Source organism: Durio zibethinus, chromosome 12 (assembly GCF_047325235.1).
Source record: "Durio zibethinus cultivar Kanyao isolate XHJ-2024 chromosome 12, ASM4732523v1, whole genome shotgun sequence".
NCBI classification, from domain to species: domain Eukaryota; kingdom Viridiplantae; phylum Streptophyta; class Magnoliopsida; order Malvales; family Malvaceae; genus Durio; species Durio zibethinus.
Window position 1 is genome coordinate 19217765 of NC_143173.1, and position 14265 is coordinate 19232029.

General features: G+C 36.0%; 3 protein-coding genes across 7 annotated transcripts; 2 read left to right on the top strand and 1 right to left on the bottom strand.

Annotated features, from left to right (window-relative positions):
* The first annotated feature begins 909 nt into the window (after nt 1–909).
* LOC111297720 (myosin heavy chain, striated protein) lies at nt 910–3180 on the top strand. Its single transcript, XM_089741679.1, is given in 5 exon segments — nt 910–1229; nt 1367–1719; nt 1721–2011; nt 2013–2192; nt 2194–3180. Coding segments are annotated over 5 exon segments (1854 nt in total). The 5' UTR covers nt 910–1147; the 3' UTR covers nt 3142–3180.
* Nucleotides 3181–5893: 2713 nt separating this feature from the next.
* On the top strand, nt 5894–10786 carry LOC111295826 (protein ENHANCED DISEASE RESISTANCE 4). 4 transcript variants are annotated; one of them, XM_089740978.1, is made up of 4 exons: nt 5894–6389; nt 7250–7478; nt 7848–10362; nt 10450–10786. In XM_089740978.1, exons 2-3 carry the CDS (start codon nt 7358–7360, stop codon nt 10337–10339), a joined length of 2613 nt encoding a protein of 870 aa, XP_089597104.1. In that variant the 5' UTR covers nt 5894–6389; nt 7250–7357; the 3' UTR covers nt 10340–10362; nt 10450–10786. The 4 variants fall into 4 exon arrangements, with proteins under 4 accessions (XP_089597104.1, XP_022745308.1, XP_022745309.1 ...); XM_022889573.2 differs by having other exon boundaries at nt 7848–9784; nt 10037–10786; XM_022889574.2 differs by having other exon boundaries at nt 7848–9784; nt 10069–10786.
* Nucleotides 10787–11428: 642 nt separating this feature from the next.
* LOC111295828 (uncharacterized) lies at nt 11429–14116 on the bottom strand. Of its 2 annotated transcripts, none has more exons than XM_022889577.2 (4): nt 13879–14114; nt 13371–13446; nt 12808–12934; nt 11429–11971 (listed from the first exon to the last, which is right to left on the bottom strand). In XM_022889577.2, exons 1-4 carry the CDS (start codon nt 13990–13992, stop codon nt 11752–11754), a joined length of 537 nt encoding a protein of 178 aa, XP_022745312.1. In that variant the 5' UTR covers nt 13993–14114; the 3' UTR covers nt 11429–11751. The 2 variants fall into 2 exon arrangements, with proteins under 2 accessions (XP_022745312.1, XP_022745310.1); XM_022889575.2 differs by having other exon boundaries at nt 11470–11974; nt 13879–14116.
* Between the last annotated feature and the right edge of the window lie 149 nt (nt 14117–14265).

The following is a 14265-nucleotide window of genomic DNA, read 5'->3' on the forward strand; positions in this document are numbered from 1 at the left end:
ATCAATGATAAATTAATAAAAAAAAATGAAAACTTAATAGTTAATGATTAATAAAATCAATAAAAATTTAGTAGTAGATTATAGATAACTTAATAGTAAATTTGTTTTAGTTTAATAGTAATTAAATTATAAACTTAGCAATAAATCATAAATAACTTAGAAATAAATAAATGATAATTTAATAATTAATCACTAAAACTCAATAGTAAATTAATGATAACATAGTAGTAAATGCATAATAGTATATAGTAAATCATTGATAATTTAGAAGTAAATTATTGATAATTTAGAAGTAAATCACTAATAACATCATCGTAAATTATTGATAATTTAGCTGTAAATCAGTAATAATTTAGTTGTAAATTAGTTAATTATTAACAAATTCATAATAAATTATCAATAATTTCATAGTAAATTAGTAACAACTTTATAATAAATTATCAATAACTTAATAGTAAATTATCAATAATTTGTAGTAAATTGTTTATAACTTAGTAGTAAATCATTTATAACTTAGCGATAAATTGATGATAATTTAGTAGTAAATCATTGATAAGATAATAATATGAAATTGATAACTTATTTGTTAATTAGTGATAACATTTTTTTATACTTTAAGTTTCCAGTGATTGAACCTTAGTTATTAGAAAGAGCAAAGCTAGAACTTTGACATTAATATGCAGAGTTATAGGTTTTCTAATAAGAGGTGAATGTCTGTTGTTTGTTGCTCCACTACAGCTTAGACTGTCTTCCATAAGACCATAATCAAGTCTTTAAACCCTTGAGCTTTTATCTTTAAAGTTTATAGGTAGTAATTTAGATTTCATGATTCAGTTGTGCTTACTATTCTTTTCTCGTTTTTGTTCTTGTTTATATACTGTGGTCTGTAGTCAGGTCAAGCCTCAAGCTGCAGCAGATCATATGCCGTTTGCATTATGCAATCTCTATTTAGTGTGTTCAGCATTTGTGAAAGCCACGCTATGCAAAGTCAAGCATTCAAGTAGCTAAATAAGTCAATTAAGCTATTTCTTGTGTTGACAACAACAGCAGAATTAATCTGTTACTTTTCTTTCGGAATTTCTTCACCTTATGTTTATCTTTTGGGAAGTATTATACAACGTAGTTTATAACTATTGTTTGCAGACAGATGGAAGTGAATATGAAGAAGGTAGATTCAAAAAAATCAAAATCATGTTGGTGGGATGGTCTTCTCAATCCTTGCATTTATGGTTCACTATTCTTTGTTGTTGGTTTAATTACATATGATAATCATATCAACAAGTGGGATGGTCTTAGATTCAGTAAAACATGGCCTTGTCAAGTCAGAAATTATCCTCTTTGCTAATTCAATTTAACTATTATGAAGTCATCCCATGGTTTGTAAATGGTAAAAGATTCTTGGCTGCAGAAATAGACCAGAGTGTCAAACAAATAATGAAATTGGTGGAAGACAAACATGAAGATGCGACAAAAAATGATGAAATACATTCTCAAAATAAACCGGAGGTGATTGTCCAAGTTCAGGAACTCTACCGTATTTATCAGTCATTGGGTGAACGCTATGATCATTTGTCTGGGGAATTGCGTAAGAGTCTATCATCTGATTGCCAAACACAAGGCCCTGGTAGTGGTTTGGATCAAAACTCTACACTGATAACACCCAATAAAAAACTGGGAATGTGTAAGTCTAGTCAACAAGCTGTATCTTTCAGTTCTGGTAAGTGGTTGCTCTGATCACTCCTTGAAGGAAGGCACTGAATCATCTTCATTCTCATCAGATTCTGACTCAGAATCTTTCAGCTCCTCTGTCAACATCTACTTGAGCCCAGCAGTGGATGCTGATAATGGTTTAGTACGTCACAAAGTTATTGAGCTAGGAAGTGAGCTCCCAACAGTGAAAGAGGAGCTACAAGTAGAGAATGCAGATGGTAAGTTGAAAATGAAAGAAAACAGAAGTTATGAAGAATTGAATGAAAGACTCATTAAGTACGAAGAAGAGTTAAAGAGATTCCAACCTAAAACTCCAGCTTGCAGAAGAAGAGATTTTGAGGTTGAATACAAGGCTCAAGCAGAGTGAGTCTGTTTCTATCCTTGCTGAGCACATGCTCGTTCAACTTGAATCATTGCAGAGAGGTATCCAAATGAGGGAAGATGATCTTGAGTTGGAGAAAAGAAAAGTACTTGAGTTGCAAAAAACAGATAGTTGAGCTGGTAGCTCATGTTTCAGACTCCAACTCTGAATTTGTGAGGTTGATGGAGGAGCTTGCTGTAAGTAAAGAAAAGATCAAGGCATCAGACGAAGAGATTGCAATGTTTAAGCATGAGCTTGGGAAGAAGATTTCTGAAGATACTCATTATGTGCTAGGTCAGCTTGAATCTGGTCAAGAAGACATAGCCATGTTAAAAGGACAACTTGACATAGAGAGGAGGCAGGTTGTGAAGCTGCAGGAGCAAATTGTGAGGTACAGCAATGATCTATCTAATCGTGGTCGTAAGGTTGAGGAATTAAAGGTTACATTAAGTTTTCAGTGTGAAATTTTTGGCCTGTTAAAAAAAGAGACCCTCTTAGAGGCAAGACTCAAAGAATGGGAACTACATGGAACACCATTGGAGGAAAAAATAAGGCAATGTGAAGCCGAAAAATTGGAAATCAAAGGTTTGTACGATGTTCACAAGATCGGGTTGCAAGGTCAGATCAGTCAGTTGAAGGCAGAACTGGGTGAGAAAGGAGTGCATTTAGAAACGCTGAATAAGAACCTTGACGGACTGAAATTGAAATATGATATGCTTATGGCAGATAGAGATGGAGTAATTGCGTAGGTAAATACTCTTGTAGCTGAGATTACTTCTCGAGATTTGCAGATTGGGCAAATGGAAGAGCATCTACAGCAATTAAGCAGGGAACATCTACAGCTGATTTCCGAATCGAAACATGCGAAGAATCTAGAAGATGAATTGAAATTGAGAATAAAGGACCTTGAGAAGGAAGTTGATAGGCAGAGAATCTTGATATTAGATATGGCTGAGGAGAAAAGAGAGGTGATACGACAGCTTTCTTTCACACGGGAGCACTATAGGAGAGGTTATAAAGAATTTAGGGCCTTTTTCAAGCACAAACGGCATGCAGTTATGGCTTCATGAGTTTGATTGAGTATTAGTAAGGCTACAAGTCTTCATTGTCTCATCCTTTTTTGTTCTATGCTTTGTTAAATTTCTTTAATGAACTTGTCAAATTAGTTCTTAATATTTATTTTCCATGGGAGGTTTTGGGTGATATGTTGTATAGTTGCATTGATGCTTAGATAGCCTTGAAGCTGCCATTACGCTATATATATCCTTGCATGTTAGTAAACATCTGAACATTGCTATGGACAAATTTGAACAAGTTTAAAATTTCAATCAAACAGAGTCGTTCAGATTATGCTCGTGCTGTATTGCGAACTGCAGGAATCTTGGTTTATATTTCTCTTATTAGCTTGTGGATTCAGCTTTTACTGCAGGAGTGTTGAATGTGGATTGAATCAGTTTGTAGATTCCAGACTTTTGTTCAGAAATTGATGGCCTTTTCCCCTATGTCCCAAGGAAGAAGGGGGTCAAGTATATATTGGTAACAAATATTAATCTACTTGACCCTATGTATGCTGACATCTTAAATTTCAACTCTTTGTTAAGCTACTGTTCGAGTCCAGTATTGTTTTCTGTTTCTAATAATGGAAAAGTTATAATTAGACAGAATACATTTGTTACAAATTACAATACATGGGTGTTTTGCATGGACGGGGAATGGATAATTATGAGCTATAGAACTGCCTTTAGCAGTTTTATTTTCATTTTATACGATTCTTAACCATTTATATTTGAATTGATGTGACTGCAATTAACACAATTCGTTTGTGTTTCAAACTTGTCGTCACATTAAATTGTGGAAAATTTCATCCATGATCTGCCCTGCTTCTGTTTGGGAATGGGTGATGTAATCCTTTGCAATCCACTTTCATGTTGTCCGCCAGGAAGAAACATTTAGATTTGAGTGGTCGATCTGATGAAATCATGATCCTTTTCCTTGTCTCAGTTTGGACTTAGTTGTGGTCTGTTTTTAACTACGCAGGACGGCAGTTCAATGACTCTTTTCAAGTCCATACTCTTGACCAAGCTTTTCTGTCAACCTCCATGAATAAATTATAATATGTCAAAGCAAAACAGAAAGTGAAACATGTAGGATCGAGTAATTTTTTTTTTCATCTATATAGTTTAAAATCGCATATATATATATATATATTTGTCATTGTCAACTAGGCATTATCGGAACATTTAATCTTAAACAAAGTTTATGGGTAGGCATCAATTTCTTGTGTTTATGACTCGTTCAATTGGTTCCACCAAGGAGCCTTTGTTTGAAGTGATTATGCTATCATGTTCTGTACATGAATCAAATTCACATGAATGGCTCATTAGGTTTGGTATTTCTATCAAATTAGAACAAAATGAGAGAGAATGTTGGAAGAACATTTGTGAAGATGCCATGGTAGTTAACGAAGAAAGTGTGGGAAAATGGCGAGTTTCATTCACATATTCATATATTCATGATCAGATCCAATCTAATCTAAGTTCATTAAGAGAGGACAGCGAAAGCAATCTGTCCTCTGCCTCGTGCCTCGTGGCAGAATAGATGTGGTGGATTGGCCACATCAAAAAGGATTTCTAAATTGATCGTTATTAATGCTGCTGCGGTTGGGGGTTGGGGATTGGTTTGCTTTGGCCTTGCCGGTCATCAAAGGCAAAGGCAAAGACTGGATCCGAGAGAAGTGGATCCCACTGCCAGACCAGACGATGTGAGACTACCGCCATAGGCCATAAAGACAAGAAATTACTGTTAGCTTTACGACTTTCTGGGTTTCAATAGAGGGGGGTGAGATGTTGCCACTTGGCTACTTCCATCTGGCAATGGCGAACTTTTAGTCAAACCTATGACTTTTAGCCCTTCCCATTCTACCTAGAACGTTGACTTTTATAGTTCTTGTTCTATTCCATACTGGATCAACGAACCCTTTAAAAACCCGACTTGCCATTAAACATTTTTTTTTCTGAGAATAACTTGCCATTAAACATTCTGAGTTAGTTCTGAGCTTTGTTTATGTTGTTTTTCACAAAATTAAAATTGTTTGGAAACCCAATTTCTACTTCATGACCATGACCATGACCATGACCATGACCATGACCATAACCATGAATATAAATATTGTTATTATTGATCTTGGAAACTAGAAACTACCTGGAAGTAGGAACCAAGGCAGTGCTTGCTTTGATCAAAATTCTTGAATTGTACTTTGTAAAACAGAGATGTATTAACATAAGGGAGATTTAAATTAAAAAGAAGAAATATTAACAATCTTTAGTTTGTCTAAAAGCATATTTCATATTCTTTTTCAAACTGCACAGGCAGAGGCAGATAATTAACAATTGTCAAAAGACTTGCTTGTTTGTTGCTAAAACTAGATGAAGAAACAGGGGGCATAACAAGGGTCCATGCACATATGCAATGCAAACAACAATGTCCAAAAAAAAAAAAAAAAAGAAGTGACAACATATATTACACTATACACTAGGGGTACACATAAAATAAAAAAAAATTAAAAAAAGAAAGAGGCCAACAGGAGTGGTTGACTTGGTAAAATGCCAATTAGTTTAACGTTGAAACGCAGCAAATCTCAAAGCAACACAACAGCTTAAACAATTCAGATTCAGACAAACCTGCTCTTCTTCCAAAATACTTTGACAAACAAACAAAAATTGGAAACTGTCCTACCCTTTCTAGTCTGTAACCGTATCTTTACCCGACCAAGTCATCATACAATCTCCTCTCTCCTTAACCTTTACCTTAAATTTGATTGGCGCCGACTTTAACTTCTCAACCCCGCTCTCTCCATTGCTCGTCTCTTTTTCAGCTTTGGACAGCACAAAAAAGAAAAAAAAAAAAAGGCAAAAGACCATAAGCAGAACAAGATGATGATGAGCTGAGAGGTCTGCTTTGGAAGTCAGGGTTTTGACTGTAAAGCCTTAAACCGCACGAAAACCAACTCCAAAATTAAGATTAGCCATATAGCCAAAGACAAAAGACCCTTCCCTTCTTCCATTTTGATTTCTCAATTCTCAAAACTTCAACCAAAGACCTCAACCTTTTGCCCACGTCAATCGAATTCTCTCTGTTATTTTCTTCCAAGTTTCGTTAATAATAGGCTTCAAACACTTTTTCCTTCTTTCTTCCTTTCTCTTTTATTTTGTTATAAAAATAATCAAACATCATCATTACTTTCATAATCTCCTTATTTTCTTTCATAAAATTCTGCGGATTATTTGCTTCACATTTTGGCTGACGTTTTGATCTAAGGGTATGTTTTTATCACGTCATTTTTATCCCATCTGCTTTTTCTTTTCTTCTTCTAATTCTAAATTAACTTTCACTTTTTTCATCACCTCTGAATATGAATATTGCTGCTCTTTACTAATGATTTGGAAACCACTTTAACTCTTTCCTAGATTTCTAGTGTTATATACATTAAATACTGTTGTTGACTGTGTTTATTTGTGGGCGTTGATTAATTTTCTTTTGCTAATATTTGGTTGATCAGTAAGGAGAATTTCTTTCTGTTTGTTCTTCTTTGGAATTTGTATGCCTCAACAAATTGATATCTTTTTAGCCAAAAACACAGACTAGTAGATTTAAAAATAACCATCCAGCTTAGAAATATTTCTTGTCTAGACGTCTAGTTGTTCCTTGTTTGGCTTAATAGGGCAACGGCAACAGTTCAACCCCACTTCACATTAAATTTGCTCACAAGCTATTGAACATAACCTATCTGCCTCCAGAAGTCTGGATTGTGGAGTTGTCTAACTTTTCGCCTACTATTTCAAGCACTCCGCTCATTTAATTAAAGTTTCTGGCCTGTTTCTAAGTGTCTTTCAGGATCAGGAGCGATTGGTTTCACTTCTACATAAAGTTTTAGATCCTCTCCGTTGTTTAAGTTATTACTCAAATCTGTTGTTATGCAGCATAAAATCCTTTGAGAATTGCTACGAACATGCCTCGTCTAATACGGTCAAAGCCTGTGCTGTATCTGTTCTTGATAGATCATAGATAGAATGCAATTTGGTTGGCATTTTTCCAGAATCATCTCTTAAATGTATAGTTCCATTTTGATACTTTTCCTTCATGTATCTATCTAACAAATATAATTCCATCTGTTTGCAGACAGTGAGAGATTTTTGTTTTACTGCAAGCACAGTACCTGTGATTGAAGCCAGGATCAATGGTAGACATCTGATCACAGGTTGACTACATGTACATATCTGGAGCAACATGGCCAGTGGGATAACCCCTAAAGTTCGATTAGTTAGATGTCCTAAATGTCGATTGGTTCTTCCAGAAGTGGCAGATTTTCTTGTATACAAGTGTGGAGGGTGTGAAACAATTCTTGTAGGTAAGCATCTTTCAAAGTACATAGATCTTGCGAATCACAATGATCTTTTATTATCTCGATGAACGTGGGAAGTGGAACTGAATACTGAGTCTGAGTTATTTTGCTTAGTGATTTTCAACACTTAAAAAGTTGTCTCAGAATATGTGTAATTCTTCGGTATCTCAATATATTTTGATCCTTTTCCATGGTTTTCTTAAATAATTTGAGCTTAGACATGTATCACTCTTTCACAATGGTTAAATATTAATAATAGACTTATAACTTGGCAATCCTCATTGGCGTTTATTCTGCTTTCTTGTTTTGACCTACAGAACCTTTTTCTCCACTCTTTGTGTTTTGCTGCTTATTTCAATTCCTTCCTGTTTTCAGCTAAAAATCGAAAAGCGCTTGTCAAAAGCACGTCCGACATGCAAGAAACAGAAGCTGCTCACGCAGATAAATTGGTTCATGTGTCTGAACATGGAGAATCTAGCAGCTCAAGACTGCAGGAAGTTCTTCCTTCCCTTCCAGAGTTTTGTCAAGAAAGCGGAGGGAATCAGAACATATCTACTGACTCTCATAGTGAGAAGCTTGGTGAGAACTTATCAATTGAAGGTCAACATAATGATCACTACGAGAAGGATCAAAACACATCCAGTGATAATGATTGTGATAAGCTTGAAGAAAATATATCAAATGAAGGGCAGGAAAATGGAAGTGGACAGTTACAGTTGGAATCTTTAGAATATTGCAATATTCAACAGCCAGGAGTTTCCATTGAAGTTTCTTTATCCACTGAGCTTCATCATGAGAATGAAGAGTTAATGTTTGTAGCTGAAGCTAATTTAGAAACAGAGGCAAATGACAAGACCTCGCAGTTAGGAGCTGCAAATTCAGAATTAGAAACTAATAGCAAGATTGATTCCAACAAAGGAGGCTCGAGCATTGACAACACACCAGCTACAAGAGAAATTAATTTAACTGCTACGGCTTGTGCAGTATCACAGGAAGTCATCCCATCAGGTGATCTTTTCTCTTCCCCTAATGAGTCTCCGGAGCAACCTCAAAAAAGTGAACATCATGGGTTTGATCGTGTAAGGTCTACAGATACTTTTGAATCTGCAGATTTTGTCAGCCTCAGTTCTGAGCTCAGTGGTCCTTTTGAATATTTGTCTAAATCCACTACCACCAGAAGCTCTCATGCTTATTATGGCAGTATCTCTTCTTATGATGGAATGGATGATCACTTCCCTGGCCAGCAAATACATTCATTTAAAAATACTTCTAGGGCAGGTAACTATCTGGTTCCTGAAGAAAGGCACAGAATGGGCAAGTTGCCAGCCAAAGGCATGATGAATGGTAATTCTGGAATGCGAGATCATGCAAGAAATTTCTCATCAGATTCGTCCAACAAGAAGCATTATGCCACGGAAAAATACAGCAAGTGGCATCAAGATGAAATGCTAGAATCTGTAACTCACCGTCCACTTAGAAACTGGCCAAGACTAGAGAGAGATGAATATCCATCTCAAATTCCTTTCTCTCAAAGGGCTTCCTTGCATGGGTATGAAAGCGCTGGCCCTTCGCTTGAATTGCATGATGAGTTCCCTGTTGATTCAGTCTTCCATCGACTTGATAAGGCTGAGTACACTGAACAGGAAAATATGAAACTGTTAAGAATGGTGTATGAACTGCAGGATCAAATTAGCAAAGCATGCCATCTGAATCGAAAGCCCAATGGAAGGACTTCCACTGATGTACCTTGGAGGCAAAAGCATTTTCCTACATATGACTATCCGGAGCCACATGAGGAAGAATTTTATCCTACGTATCATGGAAGACGTGGACAGAGGAGCAGCTGGAGTCAGCAAAGTAGATTCTCCCATATACCTCTCTCCGGAGGTGCAATGAACACTGGACATATCATTGACAACTCCTGTTCATGCAGCCATCCTCAAGACTGGAAGCGTTCAGAACAGTTACCTCCACCTATCTTTCGACACAACCGAGGATTTTGTAGAGCCCACCCTGATTATAATTGTTACAATTCCTACAGCTCTTGCCTCTCTAGTCCCCAAAGATGTTTGGAGTCTGATTTTTCTATTTGGAGCCATGAAACAAAATCTGATGATCGGAGGTATAAAGATCATGAGCTGAAGAGGTATTTGGGGGAGAAACATAATTCAGTTAGGCGACATCTCCGGCCCACGGCTGGTGGAGCACCTTTTGTAACTTGTTATAGTTGCTTCAGACCATTGCAGTTACCTGCAGATTTTCTACTTTTCAAAAGGAGGTTCCATCAACTAAGATGCGGTGCTTGTTCTAAGGTACTTAAGTTTTCGCTTCAAAAAAGAATTCACTTAGTTCCTTATGAACCGGTTGCTGCAGAACCTCCACCAAGTGAGGTTGAGGACTGCAGTGATGCGATTAATATAAGTATTTGGACATCAGAATCTTGTAGCCATGGCTGTTTGCAAGCAGATCCTATGTCTTACTCTGATGATAATGAACACTCTTTTTGTAAAAGCTGTTCCACTGATGGCGCTCCTGTTTCTCATGCACAATTTCACGACCTTCAGGGCAATGCTGATGTCAAACATGTGTCTTGTAGTTCTTCCAAACCTATGGAACCGAGAAAGGACTTTGTTTTGAAGCAGTCTCAAAACAAACATAAGAATTCAATGGAAACTTTTGATTCAGCTGGGCCTTCCTCGAATATGTCCAGGTGGGAGAAAGTGTCCTCAGAAATTGAGCAGTTGCCACCGAGAACTGGAAGTTCACCGCTTCATAAACTCATGGGCTATTCTTCACCAAGCCAATTGATAAATGGATCTGAATCTCCGGCACAATCTCATTCCACTCTGCCAAACACTCAGGATTAAACAGCTGAGTAATGTTTCTCAAGGTACGTAATTGCATCTGGTAAAACTTAACTTTTCCTGGCAAGTTGCTGTAGCTTAAAAGGCTCAGTGATCTATTTACCTGATTGAAGGTTTTGAAGTGTTTGAAAGTGAGCATGATGTGTCACCAAAAGTGAGATTCCAAAATGAAAAAGGAAATTTTCCATGTATTGTTCCCTATTTAGCAGCATGGGTGGAATAGCATTGATCTGATTGTTTTGTTTTATTATAGAACAGAGTTGTAAAACTAAGGTTTTTGTTTTATGAATGTAGAGGCGTTTATAGAGTAGACCCTTAGTTGATTGGTTTATTCATGTATAGTTGATCTTGGATCATGTATAAAAATGGTTGGAAAGATAGATCATCTTTCTATATTTACAAAATGAGATTAGATGTGTTACACTGTTATGACAACTATCCTTATCTTTATTGGTTCTGCAATGTTTTTGTTTCACGTGGACGTCTATAAGTTGTATGTTATGCAACTTGTTATAACCAGACAATAAGACTAAGAATTTGGAACCCGCTAACCAACAAGGAACAAATAGTTGCTTGAGGTAATTGTTCTCAAACCATTGCCAATGTATTGAAGACCAATCATACGAGCTTCGGGAGGTTAGAATAAAATCATTAAGTTTTTAAGATGATCATCATGTGCTAAAATTCATATATGGTGCGGAAGGACGAAGAGTTGTATTTACTTTGGAGGCGAGAAGAGAGACGATCTCGTAGCTGTGTTCGAGGTTGAGAGTGGCAGCTAATTTCGATGCATTTTTACTTTTTTTTTTTACAGCAAAAGAATATGATTAAAAGAAAAATGTAAATATTCAGATGCTTCTTTAGAATAATTCTTTGGTGTGTGATGCATTCCTAATTTTATTTCCTTTCTTTTCCTCATTAAACTTCTAATCTTTTCCACTGTTGTCGATGAAACATACAACCAGTCGAGCAGTCACCAATCGTAACTATGAAAGTATGGTCACACATCAACTTGTTTCTTGTTTGTTCTTAACCATGCCTTTTGGCTTTATCCCAATATCTGAATCAGTGGATAACGTATCAGTTCAGATGTTAAATCAGAATTCAGAAGCTTTTAACAACTCAATCAAAGCTTCTGTTTCAATCGTCTGATATTTAAAGCAACTTATATCGAAATCAAGACATACAAACTGAGCAACCTTAAACAAAATTAATTAAAGTTGCTGGTTATTTTCTTCTCTTTTAGCACAAGATTTTACCTACAAAAATTACCATACAAGAAGCTAACAAAAATTTAACGATATAAGAGCATTTGGGTACTACTAGTAGTTCCCACTTCATGACATTTTTTGACATGAGAGATCAACAGTAAAAATTGGGGTGATTGGTCTATATTCGTATACTATAATCATTAATCATTCTGTATCAGATTCAGAGTCAGACTCGCTGTCTGATTGCATCTCATATGGCTTGATTCTATTCAGATTAGCTTCTAGTGGGGGAAGTCCATTATCATCACTTGACTCCAACTCATCGTTCAATTCTTGCTTGGAGGTATGTCTCTGCAAACATTCTGAGGTGGCACCTCCATTTTCAATTGAATCATCCATATTTGAGGATTTGAAATTTTCAGGCCTGCTGGGATTACAAGCAAGAATAGTAGTAAATACCTCAGAAAACATTATAATAATAAAAAAAAATTCTCAAGAAAAAAAAAATTGAGACCTGAGGACAGTTAAGTGGTAAAAGCAAGCATATCTGCATTATAAAAGTTATTTCTAACACCTTAAAACTTACTAGGTAGCCCTAGTTGCGTGCTGCTAGTTCTTTGATGGGAGATTCATAACAGGAAACTATATGCAAAGAAGGTCATAACACTTTATGGAGATGACGGGCCTATAAGTTGACTAGAAAGCTACCTGTAGTCTAAGTTATATGCAAACCCTCACTAATGAAGTACTCAGGAAGTTGCCAGAGATGTAGAAAAAATGGAGTGGAATAAGTATGCTGAGTTAAGTTGGTAAAGAAGGATTCCGATGGAATTGCTTCAGATAAGAATGCTACTGTCCTTTTTTTTTTTTTTTTAAGAATCTGATAGTCACTACAATCACAATGCTGGAAATTAACATTGTCACCTCAAACCAGTATGCATGGTTGGTTAGTCAATGAAGATTAATGGGCAGAATGCAGAAACAAATCTAACAAGAAAAAGGCAAGGAAAGAGACCCTAGGCAATCACATAGAGGAAACCGATAGACACTCTAAATTGACAGCTAAGCTTCCAGTTCAAATGAAGACATTATTGGCCAAATCAAGCAAATGCAGCAACCATCAATAAAAACTTTAGGTTGAATCAGGTTCAAATTTCTGCAAATCCAAGTATTAAGATTAAAACAAGCAAAATGCAAAATGATAGTAAGATATGGGAATACATTCTAACAAGCTAATGCTAAGATGTTAAGAAAACATACCATTCCGGAGATTTCTGTAGTGCACGAACTTGTTCATAGAACAGAACTTGAGAAACAATGCATGCCACCTTGCTACCAGATTCAAGTGCCTTTTCTTTTCCACTTTCATCAACTACAACGAAACTCCCTAAAAATTGAAGAAGCAATCAAACACACATGAAAATAAAGAAGAAAAAAAAACCCTTGCCTGATTCGTTAAGCTAAAATTAATCACTTTGCTACACTGCCCAAACCCAAAATAGTTACTCCTAGATTTATCTGAAGAGGAAAAAGGAAAAAAATTGTGGAAAAAAAAACTACACAATATAACCTTTGGATCTAAGAGGAAACCTATCAACTGAATGGTTTAGCCGAGGAATTTATGGAACACAGAAAAATATGGCATCAAAAAAGAAATAAAAGAGGAAGAATAACACAAAATTATAAACCAAGTTATAGCAGATGACTTCTGAGATTCGAAAATGACTGTAGATGCTTGTGGCTACTTTTGAATATACGCATGAAACAAACCTCAATAAATTTTGACTAAAGCAATGCCAAAGTGATATTTATTTGTAACAAACCTCGTTTTATCCACATGCTCTTCTGAAACTTAGCTGGGAATAATGCTAGTGATTTCTCTCCTCGAGCATCCATTACCTTAAAATGGTAAACAACCATAAAGAAGCATAGTAACAAATTAGAAAAGGGTGAAAGAAAACCTTAATGCAACGGCTGTGACATTAATCAAAGGCAGAGTGGATATTGTACATTGCATGAATGCATCATAGAATATATTCCTTATAAGATGCAAAGATATCCAACCCCCCAACCCAAACAAGAGAAAAGAAAAGAAAAGAAAAGAAAAAACCTAATTTTTTTAATGATTAAACTATACCTTGAATAACAATCAGATACTCAAAAAGGCCCATATGTTCGTCCAATAAAACAAGAGAGGCTTTGGTTGAAAGCCCAGACTTTAACTGGGAATTTGATAGCTTACTAACCAGATTTAACCGATAATCTAGTAGCAGTATGAGCAAATTTAAAGCTAAAAGACAGTGAATTTGTGAAGTGAAAGATAATGGATACCTCAATGAGATTGGATCCTCTTAGAGACAGCACTTGCATAACGCTTTGGCCAGGTTGTAGGATCAAGTTTTGGTCTTTTGCTGCCCTCTTTAGATTCTTCCTCCCTCCTTTCATTGTTCCTCCTTTCTATGCTATGCCCAAACGCCCACAATTCTTTTTTTAAGAAAATCTTTCTAGGGTTTTTCTCTGACCGTGTTTAAAGGGAAGAAATATAGAAGAAAAAAAGGGTAAATGGAAAGGAGAGAGACAACCGTCTGGGTCTTTTGGTAATTCCATTAATGAAGATGTCACTAAAATAAATGACAGACCAATAAGAAAAAGGCCTTGCTTTGGGAGTGTTGTGTTTCACTTTCACTCGAACAAATTGGGTGTGAGTTTTGCCACGCC